The sequence below is a fragment of the Nothobranchius furzeri genome, chromosome 1 (assembly GCF_043380555.1).
Source record: "Nothobranchius furzeri strain GRZ-AD chromosome 1, NfurGRZ-RIMD1, whole genome shotgun sequence".
Taxonomy (NCBI): domain Eukaryota; kingdom Metazoa; phylum Chordata; class Actinopteri; order Cyprinodontiformes; family Nothobranchiidae; genus Nothobranchius; species Nothobranchius furzeri.
Genome location: NC_091741.1, coordinates 31,537,185 through 31,563,717, shown reverse-complemented (window position 1 = coordinate 31,563,717; position 26,533 = coordinate 31,537,185). Strand labels below are relative to the sequence as shown.

Genomic DNA, 26,533 nt, shown 5'->3' with positions numbered 1-26,533 from the left:
GTGTCTACCAGTGACCCCAAAGTTCCTTAGAAGCACCCGATCTCCAGCTTCTAAGACTTGCTCTGTCACATGTTGGTCATGTGCCTTTTTGTTTCTTTGATGATTCTTGTCAGCTGCGTCTTTAGCTAGACGATAAGCTTGTTCCAGATTCCTCCTTAGCTTTGAGACATACTGGGGGTAACTTACTGCTTTCCCGCTTTCCTCTGATACTCCAAAACAAATGTCCACCGGCAGGCGGGCCTCCCTCCCGAACATCAGGAGGTAAGGTGAGTATCCAGTCGCATCGTTCTGGGTGCAATTATAGGCATGCACCAACTGACTGATGTTTTGACTCCATTGCTGTTTCTGTTTTGGGTCAAGAGTCCCCAGCATGGACAACAATGTTCGGTTAAATCTTTCAGGCTGAGGATCTCCCTGAGGATGATAAGGGGATGTTCTCGACTTTCGGATCCCCAACATCCTCAGAAGATCATGGATGAGCTTGCTTTCAAAATCACGTCCTTGATCGGAATGTATCCGTGCGGGAAGACCATAATGAATGAAGAAACGCTCACATAGAATCTTGGCAACGGTGGTTGCCTGTTGGTCTTTGGCAGGAAATGCCTGGGCATACCTTGTAAAATGATCAGTCACTACAAGGATATTTGCATACCCTTGAGAATCAGGTTCTAAAGACAAAAAGTCAATACACACTAAATCTAATGGCCCGCTGCTGGTAATCTGATGTAACGGAGCTGCTCGCTGGGGCAGTGCTTTACGTGTGATACATCGGCCACAAGTTTTCACATACTGTTCGACCTCTGACCCCATCTTAGGCCAGTAAAATCGATTGCGAATCAGCTCAACAGTCTTTTCCACTCCAAGGTGGCCTGATTCATCATGGAGAGATTTAAGCACCATGGGAACATGTTCTCTTGGCAGAACAAACTGAAACACTTCTGTCCCCGCTGGTTTTTCAACCTGTCTATAGAGCAATCCCTCCCTCATGACTAGCTTATTTGCCTCTCTATGCAGGAGAAGTGACCCCCTGTCAGCACACTTCTCAGGTGAAAATACAGTTTCACCACTCAATGCCTTCTTAACAGGTGCAATCATGGGATCTTGGTCTTGAGCTTTGCGGAGATCTGATCTGCTCAGTTGAATCAAGCAGCCCAGATCTAGACGGGTTGGAAAAGCATAGCATTCTGGTATGCCAGTGGGGGAAACCCCCAGAGCTTCTGCATAGCTAAGGGACTCAGTAGACTCATCTCTGGCTACTTGCTTACAGAGGGCTTTAACACTGTCAGGGGGAAGACTCCTAAACTCAGTTTCATCATCAGAAATAGGGTGGCGTGACAATGCATCAGCATCAATGTTGCTAGAGCCTGGTCGATACTGCAAGGTAAAGTTATAAGTGGAAAGGGCTGCCAGCCAGCGGTGACCTGTGGCATTCAGTTTAGCAGTAGTAAGGATGTATGTTAAAGGGTTGTTGTCTGTTCTCACAACAAATTCGGCTCCATACAGATAGTCGTGGAATTTATCCACGACGGCCCACTTGAGTGCCAGGAACTCTAACTGGTGTACTGGATAGTTCTTCTCAGACGCACTGAGCTTTCTACTGCCAAAAGCGACTGGTCTTAATCCCTCAGGATGCTCCTGGTTGAGCACCGCCCCCAAGCCATGCAAACTTGCATCAACATGTAACACGTAGGGTTTTGAAGGGTCGGCAAAAGCCAAAACAGGGGCATTGGTGAGGCATTTAAGGATCTGACGGAAAGCCTCAGTGCAACTCTGGTCCCACCTATCTCCAAACGTTTCAGTTACTTTGTAGTAGGGTTTTGATGAAGTCTTTCCTGCCTTACATTTCTTTTGGGTTGGCGGATATCCTTTACACAGCTCTGTAAGTGGTCTAACAATGATTGAATAGTTTTTTATGAAGCGTCGATAATACCCACAAAATCCTAAAAAGGACTGCAGTGATCGGAGATCAGTGGGTTGTTTCCAGTTAGCGACTGCCTTCACTTTGCTTGGATCGGTAGCAATGCCTTCTTCAGAAATCACATGTCCAACATATTTCACCTGGGGTCTGCAAAACTGGCATTTATCAAGTGACAGTTTTAGTCCTGTTTCTCCTAATCGGTCAATGACTTTGAGAAGTCGCTTTTCATGCTCCTCTAAGGTGCTCCCAAAAACAATCAGGTCATCCAAATATACAATCACTTCTAGCATATTCATATCCCCAACTGCCCTTTCCATGAGGCGTTGGAATGTTGAAGGAGCACCAGTGATCCCCTGAGGCATCCTCTCAAACTGAAAAAACCCCAATGGACATATGAATGCGGTTTTCTCTTTATCCTCCTCTGCCATTGGGATCTGGTAATATCCACTTCTTAAATCTAAAACCGAGAACCACTTGCTTCCAGACAAACAGTCCAGAGCATCATCAATGCGGGGAACTGTATACTGATCTGGAATAGTTCTGCGGTTGAGTGTCCGGTAGTCAATGCACATTCGTAGCTGGCCACTTTTCTTTCTTGCCAAGACAATGGGTGACGCATAAGGACTTCTGGATTCTTTGATTATCCCTGCAGCAAGGAGTCCCTGAAGATGACGACGAAGGTCCTCAACATCTGCTGGTGCTATGCGCCTTGACCGCTCTCTGAACGGGGTGTCGTTGGTGAGTCGAATGTGGTGTTCCACTCCATAGGCTAACCCCACGTCCCACTCCACTGTTGAAAACACATGGGATCGCTCCAACAGTTTTTCTTTCAGTCTCTGCTTCCACTCAAAAGGGATTGGAGAGTCTCCAAAATCAAATAGGGATGGATCAAGTTTTTTGTGACTGTGTGTCTTTATATTTGGGATCTCAGTCACTGTGTCAGCTACATGAAGATGTGCTACTACTGTGCCGATGGGAATGGCAGTGTCTTTTAGTGACTCATTTTGCAATAAAACCAGAAATCTCTCTCTGTCCAACATATTGGAGAATAACACTGTTGGCTGCACAAACAAACTTGGTGGAAGAGCATATGAGGCCGCACGCTCGGAGATGAGAATACTGTCTCCTAGTCTCTTTTGTTCTAAGACTTTGCAAACCGCTATATGCTCACCGCCAGCGGGAATAATCAGGGGCCCAGGCCCTGTCCATTTAACATCAGCCACTGCACTGCTGCTGTGAACTGAGTTTTTAGGCTTGGGATCTACATTAAGTTCCTGATCTGTCACACCCACTCGTGCAGCATAGACATTGTCGGAGGTGGCTGCCTTTCGGTTCAAAGGGAGGGACCAGACTTTGTTAACATTAGTACCAATGAGGACTGGCATTGTGTCTGAGCAACGAGGATCAGGGCATACTAAGGCAAGAACCGGAACAGATTTCACCTTATTTTGTGTCTCCTCTGAGAACTCTAAGTCTACTTCAATATAACCTTTATATGGGTAACTGCTTTCAGACTCACTTAGACCCCAGATAGCTAATCCTGACACTGGATTTAAAGGAACATGTGATAAATGTTCTGTGTACCAGCTGTCAAAAACAATCGTCACCTGAGAGCCACTGTCTAGAAGAGCCGTGCAGGGTTTTCCCTCTACTTTGACATGAGCAGTCGAGGACGGTCCTACCAAACCTTTAGGCAGATTATCGGCATGTAGCTTCACAGCACTCCTTTTCACATTGGCGTTAACATTTTTTCCATCTGTGCATCCTGGGCCTGCTCTACCCCTCCTCTGGGCCTGAATCAACTTCTGAATAACTTTCGGATAATTTTCGGGTGAGGTACACTTAGTGGAAATGTGCCCAACCTCCCCACAACGGTAGCAAAAAATGTCTTTGGGGTCTCGGGGCATGGATGCCCTCGGCGCCCCAGGAGTTGGAGAGGTATCTTTGAGAGGTAAAAGCTCTTGGGGTGCTGCAGTAGACTTGACTGACATTGCTGAGACTTGTTTTCTAAGTTTTACAATCTCTCTTTTAAAAGCTTGTAGGCTCCCGTCCTCTTCAGTGTTAACTGTCTCTGCTTGAATTGCAGGTGGAGGTGCAGAAGGAGAAGCACGCTGGGACTGGGCTAAAGCTTGGAGCTCAATCACTTGTGATCTCAGCCGTTCAACCTCCACCCCAAGATCTGTTGCCTCAATCTCTGTAGCTGCAGCAGTACGTTTGACGTGCACAGATTTAGGGGGATTCAGCCTACGTCTGGAGGCCTCATGCTCCTCCTCCACTCGTATCTCATTCAAGAGCTGCAGGAATGTTGGCGGGGCAATTTTTCTCTCTCTTAGTCTCAAGCTTAAAATCATCATGTCAGATCTGATGGCACCTTTAATGAGTTGGTCAATGCGTGCCTTGTCTTTGGAGGCAAGTGGTAAACCCCCTTTTTGAACTACTTTATTTAATATTCTTTCCATTCTTCTTAGAAACTCTGATAGCTTCTCAGTTGGATGCTGGCACATCATTCTGAAAGCGAAGTATAGCTCTTCTCCCGTCTCTGTTGTGCCAAACGTGTTTTCAATAACATCTACAGGTGCTGGCCAGTAAATTAGAATATCATCAAAAGGTTGAAGATATTTCAGTAATTCCATTCAAAACGTGAAACTTGTACATTATATTCATGCAATGCACACAGACCAATGTATTTCCAATGTTCATTACATTTAAATTTGATATTCATAAGTGGCAACTAATGAAAACTCCAAATTTGGTATCTCAAAAAATTAGAATATTCTGAAAAGGCTGAATATAGAAGACACCTGCTGCCACTCTAATCAGCTGATTTACTCAAAACACCTGCAAAGGCCTTTAAAAGGTCCCTCAGTCTTGTTTTGAAGGCACCACAATCATGGGGAAGACTTCTGACTTAACAGCTGTCCAAAAGACAATCATTGACACCTTGCACAAGGAGGGCAAGACACAAAAGGTGATTGCTAAAGAAGCTGGCTGTTCTTAGAGCTCTGTGTCCAAGCACATTAACAGACAGGCGAAGGGACGGAAAAAATGTGGTAGAAAAAAGTGTACAAGCTCTAGGGATAACCGCACCCTGCAGAGAATTGTGACGACAAACCCATTCAAAAATGTGGGGGAGATCCACAAAGAGTGGACTGCAGCTGGAGTCAGCGCTTCAAGAACCACCACGAGGAGACTCATGAAAGACATGGGATTCAGGTGTCGCATTCCGTGTGTCAAGCCACTCTTGAACATGAAACAGCGCAAGAAGCGTCTCGCCTGGGCCAAGGACAAAAAGGACTGGACTGATGCTGAGTGGTCCAAAGTTATGTTTTCTGATGAAAGCAAGTTCTGCATTTCCTTTGGAAATCAAGGACCCAGAGTCTGGAGGAAGAGCGGAGAAGCACAGAATCCACGTTGCATGAGGTCCAGTGTAAAGTTTCCACCGTCAGTGATGGTGTGGGGTGCCATGTCATCTGCCGGTGTTGGCCCACTCTGTTTCCTGAGGTCCAGGGTCAATGCAGCCGTCTACCAGGAAGTTTTAGAGCACTTCATGCTTCCTGCTGCTGACCAACTTTATGGGGATGCAGACTTCACCTTTCAACAGGACTTGGCACCTGCACACAGTGCCAAAACCACCAGCACCTGGTTCAAGGACCATGGTATCCCTGTCCTTGATTGGCCCGCAAACTCGCCTGACCTTAACCCCATAGAAAATCTATGGGGTATTGTGAAGCGGAGGATGCAATACGCTAGACCCAACAATGCAGAGGAGCTGAAGACGACTATCAGAGCAACCTGGGCTCTCATAAGACCTGAGCAGTGCCACAGACTGATCGAGTCCATGCCACGCCGCATTACTGCAGTTATTGAGGCAAAAGGAGCCCCGACTAAGTATTGAGTGCTATACATGCACATTCTTTTCATGTTCATTCTTTTCAGTTGGCCAACATTAGAGAAACAAACATTTTTTCATTGGCCTTTAGAATATTCTAATTTTCTGAGATACCAGATTTGATGTTTTCATTGGTTGTCACCTATAAATATCAAAATTAAACGTAATAAACATTGGAAATACATTGGTCTGTGTGCATTGCATGAATATAATGTACAAGTTTCACGTTTTGAATGGAATTACTGAAATATTTTCAACCTTTTGATGATATTCTAATTTACTGGCCAGCACCTGTAGGTATTCTGTGGGAGTTGTGTCTGGATTATTAAATCTCACCGCCTGAAGAATCTCCATGGCAGGACCTTTTACACTCTCCATTATTCTCATTTTCTTTTCTTTGTCGGGTTTGTCTGACTCTTCAATCATTAGTCTTGCTTGCTCTAGCCAGTTATCCAAAGGTTCCTCTCCCAGCGGTGTGGGAAGCACCCCCGAAAATGTTCGGAGTCGTCTGTAACTGCTACTGTCACTAGTTGGTTTAGAGGTGAGCTGTAAGATGTCACCTACTGCTCTAATTATGGCCTCTGGACTGGATGATTGGAAAAACGAATTTTGGCTTGTGTCTGGGTCTGGTGTTTGTGAAGGAGCTTCTCCGTGCTGAAGGCTCTCTTTTTCAACTTCAACTGGACTAATGATTCGCCAAGGGGAATCACTGCCTGCAGGCATAACATCAGCAGGAATGGCTTCAGTCTTTGCGGCTTCCCTGCACTCACAAAGAACTGTTAAACTTTGAGACACAGGATCATATGTTCTTCCTCTGACTCTAACACGTCCAAGAGCTTTAATGGTCTGCACGGTGCCCTCTATTACATTAACTTCTGTGTCTTCAGGGACACCCTTAAGCAAAACAGCATGTGAGGGGTTAATACCCTCTCCTTTACACCAGTTAAGTAACTGACTCATATTGTCATTTCACAAGAATAACAAACAATAAACCACAAAAGTGTCTTCTGTAATGTTCAGGAACAAAACTAATTAAACTTCAGTAACTTCTGTAATTGTCACCCAAAGTGGCACTAGGTACTGATCGTCTGGGCATAAGGCTATTTTATGCAATATATATATATATAATAATAATTTTATCCCAGCGGTGCCTCCATTTTTTATGTAGCACCCCCTTACCCAGTCTAGTAACTGCACTAGAATCTAAAACAGGTGGGGTGTCTTCTTGGGTTCGTTGATTTCTGGTAGAAACCTAGCCGTTCACCTAAGGTAAAGTAATCTTTTCCTTTTGCTCTCAAACCCTTACATTAGCATTATCACTTAACCCAGAATAAGCCCAGACAACTTTCTAAATGAAAAAAAAAATCTTTAATAAAGAACTCACTTAGAATGAAGGAACTGTTCAGTTAACATGAAAGCAATCAAATTACCAAAATTGTAAATGTCTTTGAATCAAATAACCAAATCAGTTTGTTTTTTCAGTGAACATATCTAATATGGGTCATTAACCGACCTCCATACATTTCTCAAAAAAATATAAATAAAAAACAATACCAAGTTCAATCTAAATCCACCCGTGGGCCCACACTCACTCACACCCACACACACACACACCAAGTTCGGTACCGTAGCGTTTTTTTTCCGTTGCAGGCCTGTGCGGTGATTTTGTGTCATGTGAAACCTTTCCTTCAGATGCCCTGACAGATTCGCAGAGCAGGCATCCTGAACACAGACACGAAACCCGATGTCCTCAGCGATCCGACGGGTGTCTGTATCCTCCGTCCGAAACCCGAATCCAGACGTCCTCAGCGAACTTCCCCACACCACTCCTCCGACTCTCCTTGCGTCTCCTGCTCCAACCAGCTCCCGATCAGTCCCGTCTCTGTCCCTTCTTATCCCAGGTAGAAGCTTTATGGCTCGTTAAAGCCGCCAGCACCGTTGAAATCATTTAACGGCTCCTCAACTGCAACGTCCCCACTCCTCCAAGCCGGCCAGGTTTTTTTAACTGTTCTTCAGTCTTTAGGTCCGATGTAGTTTCTGTTACTGAACTCAAAAGTAGTTCACAGCTACGGCTCTGAAGTTTCGGTGGTCTCTCCGGGCTTCTTCCACTGCTGTCTTCCGCTCTCCTCCCACCCGCTTCTCCGTCCCAACGTCTCAACCCCCCGCCGTCTCTCTCTCTCTCTCCTTCCCGCTCTCTCCCTCTTCTCGAACTTTCCCCAAAGCTCCCCCTAGTGTTCATAACTTGCTATTGCTCCTACACAGCTTTCATTTGTTTAAAATTCAGTCCAACATCCTTAGACTAAACAATCAACAAAACAATAATACACACATAAATGGAAACAAACATTTCTCATCTGAGGCCTGTTCTCAACTGAAAAATACTCAATGTAAACTGCATAACTTAAGTGGCAACGTTACAGTTAACATTATACATGCACCTCACTGTTCATGTGGATACAAAGTAATGTCAAACCTGGTTTACTCCATTGAAGGGTTTTAGGTAAACTGTGTAACCCAGGGGGCTACATAAACTTGATTTGCAGCCAGGAGCGTTTGATTCCACTGATGTCAGCATTATTAATAAGTATAATTTTATATTAGCGTTGGTCTTTTGAAAGCTGTGATGACAGTTCTTCTGGTCTGCCTGTATCTGCTTTGTTCTACACGTTTGTGTGTAACCTTGGACAGGCTGGACTGCGGAGACAAATTTCAGGATGCTGAAGCGCTGACAATAAAGTTGATTCTGATTCTGGTTCTGGTCTGTGAGATGGACCCATATTATTAACATGCTGTCCTCTTTATGAATATGTTTAAATTGCCAAGTAAACTCAGCGCTGAGTAAGAGAGGTATTTTCAGTTTGTCCGAGACTGATCAGCTGCAGACGGCGACCCGAGTAGCTCGGATGGTAATAACTGTGAAGAGGAAAGGAGTGGCGCTTTGGCTGTCGCGCTTACGCTGCAAAGAGCTTTTTTATTTGTAGTCTTTGCAGCAAACGAGCCAGGGGACCAGTTCAAATACATAATCGATAAATTACCTACGAGCCAAATTTAAACAGACCATGGGCCAGATTAGGCTTGAGGGCCTGAATTTGACGCGTGAGCTGGAGTGAGATACAGTAAATCCTCTAATACAGGCCTGTATTCAATTAACGGCCGGGTGTCATATTTTGGCCGGTGTCTGAGTCGGCGGAGGTGAATAGTGGCCGGTCTCTTATTGTGGCCGGGTGGAATGTGGTAACAAGCAAGTACGGGGGGCGGTTATGTCATCGTCTCACTTTTGATTTGCCAGTGATAGACCGCGAGGGTAACTTTAAACCGTGCAGAGACGAAGAGGAGGCGAAAATTTGATATCAAGTTCAAAGAGAACGTGCTGATTATGCTGCAGAACACTCTGGGGAGCAGTAGCAGGGGTTGTATGAACTAGTCGACTTCACTATAGTGACGTTTTATGCCTGTTGTCGACTAGTCACTGTCACGTGATAATGACCGGCAAGATGCAGTCTTCGGAAAAGACGGCAGCGTGCTGTCAGCAGGTGACAGGCTCCTGTGCTCGGGGGGCAACGCGCTGTGCCAGAGCGTCGGTACTGACACGCGATCGTTCATGTCGGTTCATTTCCTTTAATGTTTTCTGTCTTTTATTTGCGCCTGATGTGTTTCGCTGCTGTGGAGCGGGGCGCATCAACTTGTCATCCAGTGACGCACCGATCACTGATACGGCCGCCAAACAGCGAGCGCTCCGCTGTTTTAGTGGTCGGTAGATCTTTTAGAACTGCAGTTCAAAGGTAACTCATGAGGTGAATATATATGATCCCAGGTAGCAGTTTCTCTTTAGGATTGAGAGGAGATGCAGGAAGATAATAAACAGACAGGACAGAAAAATAGTCAAATAAAAACAAGTTAGTTTTTGTACCTGCTGGTTGCAACAAACAGACACCATTGAAGGTAATCAGAAGTGAGGAACAGAAAATGAAATAATTATTTTAATGTTTAGAGCAGCAGGAACTCCGAGAGGCTGCAGGCGCATCAGTGAGTTTTCGGCCGCTGCGCAGGGGGAGGGGGGAGAGGGCTGAAGCAGGGGGAGGGGGGAGAGGGCTGAAGCAGGGGGAGGGGGGAGATGGCTGAAGCAGGGGGAGGGGGGAGAGGGCTGAAGCAGGGGGAGGGGGGAGAGGGCTGAAGCAGGGGGAGGGGGGAGGGCTGAAGCAGGGGGAGGGGGGAGAGGGCTGAAGCAGAAACTACCGTTGTTAAAAGAAATGTGTTTAACTTTGAAAATGTGGGCGCAATTTTAATTGTCAAAAACTCCAGCGAACCATTAGTTCATTTTGCTCAAATAGAAATAGAGGCCTGCCTCTAATTCTGGTCCTCCTTCCAATAAAGGCCTGGAGCTTGATGAGCTTGAGTCAAATACAGGCCCGGGCCTGTATTAGAGGATTTACGGTAATAACATCGCACACTGGTGCACTGAGCAAAAGGAGTTTTTGCCGCGGTGGTGCTAGTTGGCAGGTTAAGATGTTTGAATTACAACACTTATCTCACACTGATGTCAATGTTGTTTTATTTGAAACATTTTGGATATGGGAATTGTTAGCCTATTTTAGGGCTGAAACGATTCCTCGAGTACCTCGAATAATTCGAGTACAAAAAATCCTCGAGTCAAATTCTCTGCCTCGAGGATTCGTTTAATTCATGTTTAATTAATTCATGGCTTTGCAATCGCACGGGGTCATGTTTCACCCGGACCGAAATAAGTGACGCACATGCCCACTGGACTGCGAGTAGCGAACGTAACTTAACTTTCTCTTAAGCCATGGCGGACGACGTGGACCCCGGTGGAGTGCGAAAAAGACAGAAAATGTCAAAGTTGTGGGACCATTTTTCACGTCGTAAGGTGGAAAACGTAGTCCAGTGTAAATACTGTTAAATGGATTTAGCCTACCACAACACCACATCCTCCATGCTGCAGCACCTGTAAATGTCACTTCTGCAAGCGGACTCGGAGCCTCTACAAGATAATGCATTTTAGCCTGTTTTTCTATATATTCTGCAGAAACTGTGCAACTTTTTCGTTTGTAGCACTCAGTTTCAGCTCACACCGTACATCTGGTAGCAACACGTCGGACTTAAAATGTGCTAAAAATATCAGTTTTTACACAACATGTCGGACTTTTTATTGTGTTGTTATTGATATTTGTTGTCCCCCGGGATCGCTGCAGGAGGACACGGGTATTTATGAGGAAAACGAAAGAAAGTAAATAAATGTTTTGTGATCTGTATAATTTGACAAAACCACAGCAAACATGCTTTCTCGACAATCCTTGTTATTGTGTGAGAAAAAGTGTAGAAATTAAAACGAACGTGTGTTAATAAGGAAACAGGGGTGAGCTGTTTGCGCATGCACCGTGAGCGGTTCTGGTTCTGTTTGGGCCGCAGCCGCTCGCAGCGCTACTTCAGCAGTTATCCTCTTAGTTTTTGTCTGGCTTGCAGGCTAGTAGATTCTCACACGAGGGGAAAATCAGCTCAGGTTGTGTACTTATTTTTTGCACAGGCGTTTGTTTACTCTGAAGTAAAGTTGAAGTGCTGAAGTTTTGCAAACTAATTTTGAATAAAACTTGAAGAATAACTGGCAATTGCTTGCTCATTTTGACAGGTCTTTCATATTTTATAACATGCTATTTTATATAATGGTTTACAAACACAAAAGGGTAATTTATTAGAGTACTCGATTAATCGAAAAAAATATTCGATAGAGTACTCGATTACATAAATATTCGATAGCTGCAGCCCTAGTCTATTTGACAATGTATCTTGCATGATATGGCATTGGTTCTTTTACCTGACCAGAGCTCTCTTTCTCTGTTGCCTTTTGTTTCTTTGAATAATACTTGGGCTAGCACATCTGAAATTGCATCCTGTGGTTAATGCAATGTACACTGTGTAAGCTAACCAGTGTCAACTTCATAACTAGGGATGTAACGATGCTCTGAGAATTAATTTTAAAATCGGTGTAAACTAGTGTAAATATCCATCGTTGTAGAAAAAAGGAAAATAAATTCACAATGGCCTCAAATATTACGTAATATGACATGCTTGCATGCACCAGACATTGGGCCAAAGTGCTGCTAATCAGATCAGAGGCAAGTAGGGATGCAACGAATCATCATCATCATCATTATTATTATTATTATTATATATTTTTGTATATTTGTACGCTTTCACTGAAGTGCCAGAATCAATCCATGCTTCTAAGGCAGTTTCAGGGTTAGTTCATGGAAAGCGTCCTTCTGATGATGTGGGCACTTCTGAGAAGTACAATCTTCTGGATTTCTTGGACAGTTGGGTTTCCAGGAATCTGTTTTGTTCTCTTTTCCAGTCCCTTCTTGATGAGGCCAAGTGCGCCCACTACGACGGGTATTGTTGTTGTCTTCATCCCCCACATTCTTGTGACTTCTATTTCCAGGTCCTTGTACTTTGATAGCTTTTCAAGCTCCTTGGTAGTGACATTTTTTTCAGATGGGATGGTCATATCAATCATGAGGCAGGTCTTCTCTTCTTTGTTTTTGATGACTATGTCTGGTCTGTTGGCCATGATTTCTCTGTCTGTGTTGATCGGCATGTCCCACAACACTGTGATGTTGTTGTTTTCAGTCACTGTTGGTGGTTGGTGTTCATACCACTTATCTGCAGCTGGTAGATGGAAATGCTTGCAGATCTTCCAGTGGACATAGCTTGCTGCCCTGTCGTGTCAGTGGATGTACTCAGTTCTGGCTAGAGTGGGGCAGCCTGAGAGAATGTGGTCAATGGTTTCTTCATATTGGCTGCACATTCTACACATGTGGTCTGTTCCATCTTTAATGATCTTGTGGTGGTATGATCTCGTTGACAGGCTCTGGTCTTGTGCTGCTATCAACAAGCCTTCAGTTTCTGCCTTCAGTCCTGCACTGCGAAGCCACTGATGAGTATGATCTTGTTCTACGTCTGCTTTTTTTACTCTCAAGGGGTATTGTCCATGCATTGGTTTTTCCACCCATGTTTCTCTCATCCTTTTTTGTGCCCATTTCTTTGCCTCCCTTCTGGTGCTCTTGGCAAAGCTTGTCACTGTTTCTTTCTCTTTTCTTGCCACATCTGGGATGTTTAGTTCCTGTGCATATCTTATAGCTTCTTTTGTAACAGAGTACAGCTTCTTTCGAGCTTCATGTTGACAAACGAGGATCAGTAGGGCATCGCCTGTTGTTTCACGGTAGGTTTTCAATGCCATTGTTGTTGTTTTGTAAGCCATCTCAAGTTGTGTAAGTCCTCTGCCTCCAATCTGTCTTGGTACATACATTCTTTCAACATCCGCTTTTGGGTGGTGCATTCTTTCAGAAGTCAGCAATTTTCTGGTCTTGGTGTCTAGTTTCTTTACTTCTTTAAGTTGCCAGTTGATGATATTAAAACTGTATGTAACCATTGGAACAGCTAAAATGTTGATGGCTTTGATCTTGTTTGCAGCATTGAGTTCACTCTTGATAACAAGCCTGACTCTTCTGTAGTACTCTTTTTACTTTTTCTTTCATGGTAGCATGTTGTATTCCATCTCCTTCATTGACCCCAAGATATTTGTATGTATCCTCTTGATTGAGCTCCATTATGACAGTCTCTTGGTCCAATTGAATGTTTGATGTTGATGGGAGTTTTCCTTTTTTGAATGCAACCTTTGCACATGTGTCAAGTCCAAATTGCATGCAGATGTCATCACTGAAGAGCTTGACTATTTGCAATAGTCCCTCTTGTTGGTTATCATTTTTGGCATAGGTCTTCAGATCATCCATGTAAAAAAGGTGGTTGATCTTCTTGCCTTGAACCTCATAGCCATGTTCACTGTTGTTTAGCATGGTGCTGAGTGGGGCTAGACATAGACAGAAAAGGAGAGGTGATAGTGAGTCTCCTTGAAAGATACCACACCTCACTTTTATTGGTCTTGTCTTGATGGATCTTTCGTCATAAGTGAGCACCATAGTGGTCCTCCATGATTCCATACTTGTCTTCATGAAGGTAATGAGAGTTGGTGAGATTCTATGAAGTTCCATTACTTTGATGATCCATGAGTGTGGTACGCTGTCGAAGGCTTTCCTGTAGTCTATCCTTGCTGTACTCAGGTTTTTCTTCTTCCCCTTGCTGTCTTCCAGTATCATCTTGTTGATCAGGAGTTGGTCTTTGCTTCCATAACTACCTCTCTTACAGCAATTTTGTTCTGGTGGTAGCATGTTGTTGTTGTCGAGGAAGGTGTATTATTATTATTGTTATTATTGTTGTTATTGTTATTATTATTGTTATTAATCTTCTGTGATTCGTAAGCAGTGGGGGTTCTAGATGGAATTACTCCCTGGGCGAGACATCCCTTGAGCGCCCACCGCGCGCATGCACACACACACACACACGCACGCACGCACGCACGCACACACACACACACACACACACACACACACAGAGTAACACAACTCTATTCTTTTCTACAAACAAGCATGTTTTATTAGAATGAATACTGAACATTCATTTTTCTAAACTGCACATATTTACATTAATTACCATTAAGTTATCAGAATGATGTGGACGCTGAGCCGATCTGTCGTGGGGAAGAGGGAGCTGAGCCAGAAAGCCAGGCTCTCGATTTACCGGTTGATCTACGTCCCAATCCTCACCTATGGTCATGAGCTTTGGGTAATGACCGAAAGAACGAGATCGCGGATACAAGCGGCCGAAATGAGTTTCCTCCGTAGGGTGGCCGGGCTCAGCCTTAGAGATAGGGTGAGGAGCTCGGACATTCGGGAGGGACTCGGAGTAGAACCGCTGCTCCTCCGGATCGAAAGGAGCCAGTTGAGGTGGTTTGGGCATCTGGTCAGGATGCCTCCTGGACGCCTCCCCCGGGAGGTGTTACGGGCATGTCCTGCCGGCAGGAGGCCCCCGGGTCGACCCAGGACACGTTGGAGAGGTTACATCTCCAATCTGGTCCGGGAACGCCTTGGGGTCCTGCCAGAGGAGCTGGTGGACAAGGCCGGGGAGAGGACGGTCTGGAGCTCCTTAGTTGGGATGCTGCCCCCGCGACCCGGACCCGGATAAGCGGAGGAAGATGACGACCTCAAGTAAACTGTGGTACGAATCTTTAGAAATATTAGACATTTGTATTTATTTTATTTAAAAATTATTCTTTATTCTAACAGTGCCATTATAATTTCAGAGAAAGAGGAAAGCAGCAGCAGCAGTGAGGCAAATGAGATGAGGGAAAGTGAGGGGGACATGAGATGGTATCAGGAGAGAGGGACATCCCAGGAAGCCATGAGGAGCCGGCGTCAGGGCCAGGAGGAGAAAGGAACAGGCCATGCAGCCAGGGAACCCAGCTGGAAAACCTAAGGGAGGAAACAGACAATCAAAAAGGCCGTACAGCTCTGTTTTTCAGTGGGTTCAACAGGCTGCAGGTTTCTTCAGGACATGAGTATCCCTCTGCCTGATGTTAGAACCCTGCAAAGACAAATGCAGCCCATTAACTGGAACCAGGTGTGTTAGGAGAGGTGTGTGACATGCTCAGTTTGAAGGTTAAAATCTGACAGAGATGGAAAGAGAGTGTGTGCTCACTGTGGATGAGATGGTAATCACTCCAGGCGTGCATCACTCCATCACAGACCCAACTGGGTTTTGCCACCACCGTTGTTCCTGGTCAGCTCTCCGCTCAGCCTCTATGAAAACATGAAGATGGACACATGACACAGTTTAACCTTTAATGGTTACATAAGATTTTTGTTTTAGTCACTCTTTGACATTTATTTATTGATAATTGTGTTATTGTTAATTCTTATTTCCTGTCATTCCTTAATAACAAAATTGCAAATGCTAATATTATTATAAAGCAAGTGGAAATGAGCAGTTTTATGGAAAATGTCTAATTTTTAAAAGTTATTGTGTTCCACTACTATTCTTGAAATATCGTAATTTTATTCTTATTACTTGAGTCCACAAAACAGAAGAACATATCTTCTTACGTTCGTAATCCTGTTAGTCTCAAGCTTCAGCAGTTCGCTGTAGTCAGTGTTATTAACTGAAAAATATTAAATAATTACTCGTCTTCACAATCACATTTTCTTTATTATTGGTCTCTCCATTCTGCTTCCATTTCTGATGCATGTTCGTGTTGATACAGCAACGTATTGTACAAAAAATCCCAAATAAAACAAATAATGTAAAAAGTTTATAACCTATTTAAAACTGTGGGGAATATTTTTAAAACGTAGAATCAAACAAGCTGAAAGAAACCCGTCTGCAGCTCGTCCTCCTGCTCACAACCAACAAGCTGCACACAGTTAGCTCATTAAAGGTTATCTAGCTAAAACTGGCAACATAAAATATCATTGTTGGCTTATTTTGGTACGAAGCGGTTAGCTAACGCTTCACAATGCAGCAAAATGATGACATTTCATCAACTTACCGGAGAGAATCCTTCCGAAACACCAAAAATGAACTGCAGTCAGTGCAGCAGCGGGGGCTGTTTGGAACTATTCGAAGCTACATGAACCACGTGACTCCCGCATTCCGTGTCGTATGCTCTGACAGAACCCTGCCCTCCTCTCCCAATGATTGGACAGGAATTCGAGAAACGTGATTGGTAGCTAAGACTCGTGCTCTCATTGGTTCCACCCAAGTTCCTCCCACTGACGCTAGCATCGAGACAAAAATATCCGTAACTGGAGATTTGAGGTGTGTACCTGTAGAATGAAATGTGTGTTTTGAGAGTTTTGATTTCAAACTTGTACCTTGATTTTTTCAGTATGGAAGTCTGCTAGTTACAAAACGAAAGTTTCATGTTTCTGAATGAATGTTTGATGTTACAAAATGAGTAGTAAATGTACAAAATAAAAGTTTGATTTTTCAAAATAAAAAAATACATGTACAAAATACAACGTTCCTGTTACAAAACAAGAAATACAAGTACAAATTGAGAATTACAAGTTAGAAAACTAAAGTTACAAGTTATGAATCCAAAGTTACATGTGATGAAGCATGTTCCAAGTTACAAAACTTGGTACAAGTTACGCTGAATATTGTCCCAATCCTAGCTCCATATGCCCGTCCCATCAACAAACAGCAGGTGGAGCTCACCGCTCCGTCCATCTCACAACCAGAGCGGAAAAAGCACACCGGCTTGGATTATACAGATGGGATTCTGTGTGTGAAATAACGGTTAAATTATTAAGTTTGTGTGCATGTTGTTCAGTATAATGCTATAATTAATATCAAGGTTGTTTTTTTTCGTAAGCCCTATGTACTGTGCGTGATGCGCGTTTTGGGAGTGCAGGCACTGGTTTGGCGTGAGAGATTGGAGGTGTGGCGTGAGAGCATGTGAAGAGGGTCAAATGAGTGTCTCATGCTCAGTGCGTGAGAGTTGGCAGCCTTGTCTTCTTCTTCTTCACCCTGTTGCGCCCTGCTTGCTGCAGGGGCGGATTTAGCAATTTGGAGGCCCTAGGCGAACACAGACATGGGGCCCCTTACACTAAATTTTCGACAATCTTACCTTTAACTGGATTTGCGAAACTCCCCCCTCTTCTGACATGAGTTATTTTCTCTTTATTAGTACTCCTCTTTTTTCCTGTATTTCCCTCCCTTTGAGCGCTTTCAATATTTGCTCTGCTTTCTTTTTCCTGTCGGTGCTCCTGTACTTTAGCCTTAGTTATTTTTTTTCTATTTTCCATTTTGGTCTATGTTTTCCTCCCTTGAAACATTTTCCATTGTCTTTACTTTTTGCTTCTTTTTGATGTTTACATCGAAAAACGACATCACTTTCAGAAGTGAAAATAAAAGCTTTTATGAAGCAAGCTGCTTCTTTCTCTTACTGGAGCCACTAGGATAACTTCATGTCATGCTTAATGATTTGACTATCGCTTTGAGTTTGTTACGTACGCTCCCGCCTCTCTTCTTATTATTTGTGGTCTTATGGCACTTGGCAAACAACAATTTGGTGCATTACCGCCACCAAGTGGATTGGAGTGGAATGACTACCAGTCACTTCCAGTTTGTGCAGTTTTTAAGACTTTATTTTTGTAAACTTTCAGACGTTTTTATTTGATTTGGTAGACCTTGAAGCAGTTTCTCTCCAGCTGCAGGCAGAGCGCACCTCACACTGCCATGGGGTGTTTCTCTGGCACACCGTGCACTGCTATACCAAAAACTTTTGTTTTAGCAAAAATAATTATTTATGGTAAAAAGATAAATAATGCTGGAATGAAGCTGAATCTTACAATTAGCAAATAGTTGAGGGTTGTTCAAATAAAAAAATTAAAGACTGAACAGACATTCATACCCTGGTTCACTGGAGATCTGTCCTTCGTGGTCACTGTCTTAAGATATGAGCCTTCTGGGACACCTAATAGATCGTGTTGATTTTCTCTGAGGCATTTCCATAATTTCATGCTGGTTTTTATGCTAATTAGCTTCCCCGTTCCATTATCCGCTTTCACCATGGTGCGGCGCTCCGTTTCAACCAGGCTGTACAGCAGGATTTCCCCTCGTAGCGATATTTTCCCTAACTCCGATTGCTTCTTGCTATAGATCGTTGGAAAGCTGCTTTTATGTACTTTTAGGAACCGTTGGAATTTTTTGGGATCTGATCAGCCATTCAAAAGTTATAAAACAGAGCATTTTGGATGACAAACTCAGCACGTCTCTGAATCTATGTTGTGATTCATTGCGTTCAAGACAGGGAATCCCGGTGGCTACCGTAAAGTATTGTATATGCACGAAAAGCCCCATTTTTAATCTTTTCAGCACTTTTGGAATTTTAATGATATCTTGAACGGTTCAGGAATTATGGTAATGAGAAGTGTGCATGTCCAATCCCGTCTGCGGCCACTGGTTGGTAATAAGAGTATTGTGGCATTAACAGAGGGGTGCCGGCGGTCAGGGCTAGGGCCCCCCAACACAAGGGGGCCCCAGGCGGCCGCCTACCTATGTCTAATGGTAAAACCGCCTCTGGCTTGCTGTGTTCACATGCTACAAGAGTGGTTTCTGGTGCTTCTCCGGGACACTGCTCAGGTTCAATTGAAGTATTAATGTCCCTGCTCAAAATAAATAAATAAATATTCGTACAAATAAATATTTCATTTTAACCCCATTTCAACAAATCTGATTTCAATCAGCATGTAATTAACTGGCTTTTGCAGAGCCCGATGAGCTGATTCACAGGTGATTCAACTACTGTGTTGAAGTGTGTTGAAGCAGAGAGACCACTAAAGCATGCTGGATACCAGCCCTCCAGGCCCAGAATGAATGCCCCTGCTTTATAGCAATCCCCATACTAAGAAAGCATGTAGTGACAATGAGAGGAAAACTCCCTTTTAACAGGATGAACCTGAATCTGTATGAGCAGCCATCTGCTACGTCTCACATTTCTGTCCCTTAAATTCATTTTAAATTTGAACATCTTAGGTGTGTTCTTGCTGTGTCGTATCTCTAATTCCATGCTGTAGTTCTTTTTTAAAACACAGAGCAGTTTTGTTTACCTGTTTTCCCGCTACATTTCGTTTGCGGCATCAGCCTGAAGAAGTTTGCAGCCGCAAATGAAACGTAGCGGGAAAACAGGTAAACAAAACTGCTCTGTGTTTAAAAAAAGAACTACAGCATTGAATTTTAAATTTGACTCTGCAGTTTGTTTGTATTACATTTTCTAAAGTTTTGAAAATAATAATCTTAATTGCTAAAATATAATGGTGCATCTAATTGTATTAATTTTTTTCTACAAACTTATAGCTCTATAACAGTAAAATGTGTTTATTTTTATTAACATGCTTATTACGTCTGAACTTTAATTATTAATGAGCTTTGTTATGTGTCCGCAGGCTGTTTTAAAGATGACCGCATCGTCTTCTGGACCTGGATGTTCTCCACTTACTTCATGGAGAAGTTGGCACCTCGACAGGATGATATGCTGTTCTATGTCCGAAGGAGGCCAGCCTATGTCAGCTCTGACACTAGCGAGGGCAAAAAGGTTATGAGAACTCACACAATTTAACGTCTCACAGAGAAGCCGATTCCCAGAAAAAAAAGATATTAAAATGAGAATATGGAACTTTTTAATAAACTGTATTTTTTAAAATGTCCCATTTCCCAGTGACCTGTGACAGATGGCTGCTCATACTGATCCAGGTTCTGTTGGAGTTTTTTCCCCCTGTTTAAGGGAGTTTTCCTCCACTGTCGCTACAATGGACAGGAGGAAAAAAATCAATGCATCAAGATGCGGACAGAAATTATTCTGCATTGTGAAATAGTTTTTAGATTTTTATAACAAGCATAATTCCAGATTTCATGGGTTTTATTTATGCATCAAAGGCTTTTGAATCAGATCTTTTAGTTATCAGGCTCCTCTCATGTGGAACCAGCTCCCAGCTATAGTCCATGAGGCAGAAACCTTGTCTACTCTTAAGACTAGGGTTAAAACATTTTTATTTGATAGGGCCTATGGTTAAAATCTGATGTTAGTTCAGATAATTTCTATTTCAATTCTAGCCACATACATTGTTCACATTCATATCCACCCACCACACTTAATCTGATGTAATCTCTAAACACTTTTAGAGTTCTTCACTTCTCTGTCCAGGCAATTCCATAATTTCACACCATTCACCGAAATACTCATTTCCTTCATTCTGGTTCTAAATCTGGGCTTTTTGAAGACTTTTGTTCCCTTCAGCTTATAACTACTTTCCCTCTTTTCAAACAATCGCTGAATGATTTTGGCGACGTACCTATATTTGCTTTCCATGTCCAGCCTCCCATGCCGATTCCTCTTTTGAGCCCAAGAGACCCATCTGAAACCCGGAGCTCAAGAAGCTCCGACACAAACATCTTCAAAGTCACAGTCCATGAAGCAGTATCTGGGTTTGGAGTATTCAAAACCATGTCGATTTACACACTCCCCCTCTGCTTAAGATTCATCGAGTAGTAAGAGGAGCCCACATTCGGCACGTTGATGCTTGTGGATGGAGTCTCAAAAGGGGGGGTCGTCCCACTCGGGTGAAAAACGCCTTCACCATTATTCACTGTGCCACGACCATGCTGACTACATTCTATTTTTGGTTCTTTTTTAAAACACAGAAAAGGTTTATTTTTATCTTGTTTGCAACATGGCAAAGGAAATCAGCAAAATAATCAGTCCATTTAGGAAACACAGACCAACACTGCAACAACAGCACAGAACTGGCAAAAGAACTAAAGGAGATTACAATAGAAGACAACGACATACTCATCTTACATGACGTCACATCCCTGTTCACAAAAACACCAACCCAAAAAACCATAGACATAGTAGTTAACAGAATCAGACAAGACAAGACTTTACACAAAAGAACAAACCTCACAGCAGATGACATAGCACAACTGATAGGACTGGTAACTAACTCCACTTACTTCACATACGACAACACAATATACAAACAACTGGAAGGCTTCGCCATGGGTAACCCGTTATCAGCCACCCTGTGCCAGTTTTTCATGGAAGACCTGGAACAAAAAGCCATAGCCACTGCCCCCCCAAACTGTAAAATAAAACTATGGAAACACTACGTAGACAACATACTGGAAATCATACCAACAGGACAAACAGAAACACTAACACAACACTTAAACAATATTGACGACACAGGCAACATAAAATTCACTTACGAGTCAGAAACAGAAGGCAGCATAGCATTTATGGATATGAAAATCACCAGACAGACCGACGGGACCCTAAACATAAACACATACAGGAAGAGAAGGACTTCCGGATGTGCTTGGCCGTGTGAGGACGTGCGTGCGGAGGCTCCGTGCAAAGTAGTCAAAATAGTGATATTGTCAGTTTGTTACCATTTTTGAGGAGCTCGTTTACTGCGATTCGTGCTTTGAAGTGAACGAAGGTGCTCACGGGACAATTTAGGATCGAGAATGTCCAACCGACAGACCCGTGCCGGCGTGGAAAAGTTGCACGCGGACAGCAATTCTGCCGTCGCGGCTAGCAAAGCTAATGCTAGCTCAGCACACGCCGACGACATGCCTCAGTGGGCTCAAGACATGATGTCTGAGATCAAAAAACGAATGTTGGGATTACAAAATACAGAGATGAGACAAGAACCGAGATCATGAGATGCAAAGAGGAAATAGAAAAAGGAAGAAAAGAGGCAAAAGCCGAGATGGAAAAAGTGGGCTAAGACAGTGGAAGATAACACTAAAGCTCAATTTGAGTTGCTCTGTGAGGAGGAGGTGAGGCTGATTAGAGTCGAACATCAGTCTGGCTAACGAGATGGAAGCACGGAAGAAAGAAGTGGATGACACGCTGAACGGCCAGTCTGATAGTATAACCAGCATGGAGATGAAACTGAAGGAAATGGAGAAGGAGATACTGAAGTTGAGGAGACGGAGTGAAGATCTCGAAGCGAGATCGCAACACAACAGCATACGCATCGTGGGGGTAAGGGAAGGGGCTGAGATAGGCAAGAAGCCATCGGAGTTCATAGCTGGACTGCTGAAAGAAAAACTGGGGCTATCAGTGACACCGACGCTTGATCGAGCACACCGAACACTCGGTGCGAGACGAGACGGCGCCGGGGCTCCACCGAGAGCGTTCGTGGTGAGATGCCACTACTACATGGAGAAGGAGGAGATATTGAAGAAGGCGAGGGAAATGGAGAGAACACCAGAAGGTCGGGACGGACGAATTCACATCTTTCCAGACTACACCCAGGAAGTAAACGACAGGAGATCAGCCTTCAAAGAAGCACGGAACCTCCTGCGTACCTGCGGGGGGGGGGGGGGGGGGGGGTGTCAGATATGGGCTCCGTTGCCCGGCAACACTGATGATTACACCAGAGGGAGGACAAACAAAAACTTTTGAGAGCCCAAAAGAAGCCATGGAGTTCATCAAGAAGACACTGAACTCTGGGTGAAGTATATGGGCTGGTCTGAGTTTGGCTAAGTATAAGGTCTACACTGGTGTAAGGACTTAAAACTCTTAGGAAAGATATTGTTGGTTAGATTTTACAATGCTGACAAAGTAATATCTCATTCTCTTGCTTTACATTTGAATATTTAGTTTAAGAAATGCTGTGGCCCTGCTTTATACTATTTATGAAAGAAAAGAGGGGGGAGCTAAAGGGCTGCCAATAGTACAAGTTATTTTTGCATTACTGTATTTTCTTCTGAAAGGTTTTTTTTTGTTACGAGCTCCCCCTACTGGGGTGATATTATATTTTTAGAACCATGGGATATTTTGCTCGGAGCCACACACGGTAGGCTTGGTGTGTACGAGAAGGTGGACCGGCTGCCCACGAGAGTGCTTGTTAAAGAGCACTGCGTTTGGGTTCATGTTTCTATATGTACTGTGTTATGTGTTACTTGTATATGTGTGTGTGTTGCTTCCCCTTTTTTTCCCAGACGTCTCCCTTTTATTTTCTTTTTTTTAGCTGCCAGGTCCTCAGGGTGTGATCCAGATAGTGGACGGCATAGGAGCGTAGTGGGCATGTTGGGCTGTGGACTCGTGGCATGGCACCAAACGTGGATGTGAGCAGAATGGGCACAAATTTGATGAGCTGGAACGTAAGGGCAATCAATAAGCCGGCAAAACGGAGTAAGATCTTTTTGTATTTAAGAGACCAGGGAGCAGAGATAGTATATTTGCAAGAGACACACCTGTTAAACAGGGATCACCTCAAACTGTGTCGGGGGGGGGGGGGGGGGGGGGGGATTCAGATTTACCATTCAAATTTTGATAGTAAGCCAGGCTCTCGATTTACCGGTCGATCTACGTCCCAATCCTCACCTATGGTCATGAGCTTTGGGTAATGACCGAAAGAACGAGATCGCGGATACAAGCGGCCGAAATGAGTTTCCTCCGTAGGGTGGCCGGGCTCAGCCTTAGAGATAGGGTGAGGAGCTTGGACATTCGGGAGGGACTCGGAGTAGAACCGCTGCTCCTCCGGATCGAAAGGAGCCAGTTGAGGTGGTTTGGGCATCTGGTCAGGATGCCTCCTGGACGCCTCCCCGGGGAGGTGTTTCGGGCATGTCCTGCCGGCAGAAGGCCCCCGGGTCGACCCAGGACACCTTGGAGAGGTTACATCTCCAATCTGGTCCGGGAACGCCTTGGGGTCCTGCCGGAGGAGCTGGTGGACAAGGCCGGGGAGAGGACGGCCTGGAGCTCCCTAATTGGGATGCTGCCCCCGCGACCCGGACCCGGATAAGCGGAGGAAGACGACGACGACGAAGATTCGAGGAGTGGCCATCCTTATACACAGGAATGTACAATTCATAGAAACATCTGCCATAAAAGACAAACACAGTCGATATGTTATTGTAGCTGGGAAATTATTCAATATGCTGGTAGTGTTGGCAAATATATACACATCCAACTGGGATAATGTTACATTTTTTAAGGATTTGTTTTCACTACTACCTAATTTGGACACAAATAATCTGATTTTGGGGGGAGACCTGAACTGTGTCCTAGATTTAACTTTGGACCGCTCTAGCCCAACACTTAATGTGTTAAGTAAATCTGCTCAATGCGTTAATTCCTTTTGTAAAACATATGGTATATTTGATCCATGGAGATATGCAAATCCGACTGCCAGACAGTACTCCTTCTATTCCCCGCCACACCAAACTTATTCTAGGATTGATTATTTTTTGTTAGACAACAAATTGACCCCTATGGTAATGAATGTAGAATACCCTGGTATAGTATTATCTGACCATAGCCCGGTCACACTGAAACTTAAATTCCCTGATCATACACCACCTCAGAGGATGTGGTGCCTTAATAGTAGATTATTGGCTGATGAGGATTTTAAAGAATTGATTAATTCGCAAATAGTTTTTTTCCTGGATCTTAACGATACTTCTGATATAAGCAGTGGCACTTTATGGGAATCATTGAAAGCGTATATATGCGGACAAATCATTTCATACAGTGCTGGTGAAAGGAAAAGAAAAATGAAACGTACCACAGAATTAATGAAAGCAATAAAAGAAGTTGACCGGGTAAATTCTATGACTCCATTAGAGGAGCTGCATAGAAAAAGGATTCTGCTCCAGACTGAATATGATATCCTGACAAGTCAGCATGAGGAGGACTCATATCTTAGGTTAAGACAAGTTCTGTATGAGCATGGCGAGCGCGCTGGTAAACTCCTGAGCTACCAACTGAAACAATCAGCAACTGCTGGTAGGATACTAGAGATAGGAGATAATATGGGTAATAAAATTATAGATCAGATGGGTATTAATAATCAATTTAAATCTTTCTATGAGGACTTGTACACCTCAGAAATAAATGATAGGGACCGAGTGAAGGATTTTTTTGAAAACCTTGAAATATCACCACTAGAGGCAGCTGATAGAGATAGGTTGGAGGAACCCATATCGACCACGGAGATAGACAAAGCAATTCGGAGTATGAAGACAGGAAAAGCGCCGGGCCCTGATGGTTACCCAAGTGAGTTTTACAAAACATTTGCTCCCAAACTGATACCCTTGCTTTGCAGAGTATTTATGGAAGCTCTTGATAAAAAAGCTTTGCCCCAAACAATGTCGCAAGCTTTGATCTCTGTACTCCTTAAGAAGAATAAGGACCCACTTAAATGTGAGTCGTATCGCCCAGTAAGTTTACTTGGATGTGATTATAAAATACTGACTAAAGTACTGGCAGCTAGAATTGAGCTTATTATAAATAAGATAATACATCCTGATCAGACAGGGTTTGTTACAGGTAGACAACTCTCCAGCAATCTCCGCCGTCTGTTCAATGTAATATATACTGCTGAAGATAACAATGTACCAGAGATTGTGATATCCCTTGATGCCCACAAAGCCTTTGACCGAATAGAATATTACTATCTATTTATGGCTCTTGAAAGATTCGGCTTTGGTCCAACATTTTGCTCGTGGATTAAAATAATCTATTTGAGCCCCCAGGCTAGGGTGAGAACAAATAATATCATATCTGAACCCTTCTCTCTACTTTGGGGAATAAGACAGGGGGGCCCTTTGTCACCCCTGCTCTTTGATGTGGCAATTGAACCTCTTGCGATAAAGCTGAGACAGGCTGCTGAATTGGTGGGGATACAAAGGGGGATGCAAAATCATAGGCTATCCTTATATGCGGATGATCTCCTCCTCTTCCTGTCAAACCCTGACACTAGTATCCCGGTGGCACTTGGTATTATCAAGGATTTGGGGGGGGGGGTCGGGCTATAAGATTAATTTAGGCAAAAGTTTTCTTTTCCCCATTAATAAACGGGCGAGGAAACTTTCTTTCCAGGCCTATCCCTTGGCAATACATGAGGATAAATTCACATATTTAGGTGTTAATGTAACTAGTAAATATAAAGATTTACTGGACAATAACTTTAAGGTTACACTGGACAAAGCAAAATTAGATCTGGAAAGGTGGGCATCGCTCCCCTTATCATTAGCAGGGGAGATAAATTCTGTTAAAATGAATATAATGCCACGGTTCCTCTATTTATTTCAGACGATACCAATTTTCATTCCTAAATCATTTTTTTAAGGAATTGAACAAATGTACATCTACCTTTATCTGGAAAAAAAACAGTCCCCAGGATAAGAAGAGAGTTTCTGGAGAGACAGAAAGAAGAAGGAGGCCTGGCTCTGCCGAATTATATGCACTATTATTTTGCTGCTAATATACATAAGTTGTTATTTTGGGTCAAAGGGTTAGA

At 43.6% G+C, this 26,533-nt stretch overlaps 1 protein-coding gene across 2 annotated transcripts in view; it reads left to right on the top strand.

The window, feature by feature from the left end:
- Positions 1–26,533, top strand: part of kiaa0930 — a 156,114-nt gene that overhangs the window by 9,329 nt on the left and 120,252 nt on the right. For both annotated transcript variants that reach the window (XM_070552683.1, XM_070552656.1), the window contains exon 2: positions 19,664–19,812. In XM_070552683.1, coding sequence (XP_070408784.1) covers positions 19,664–19,812 — 149 coding nt within the window. The remainder of the gene's footprint in view (positions 1–19,663; positions 19,813–26,533) is intronic.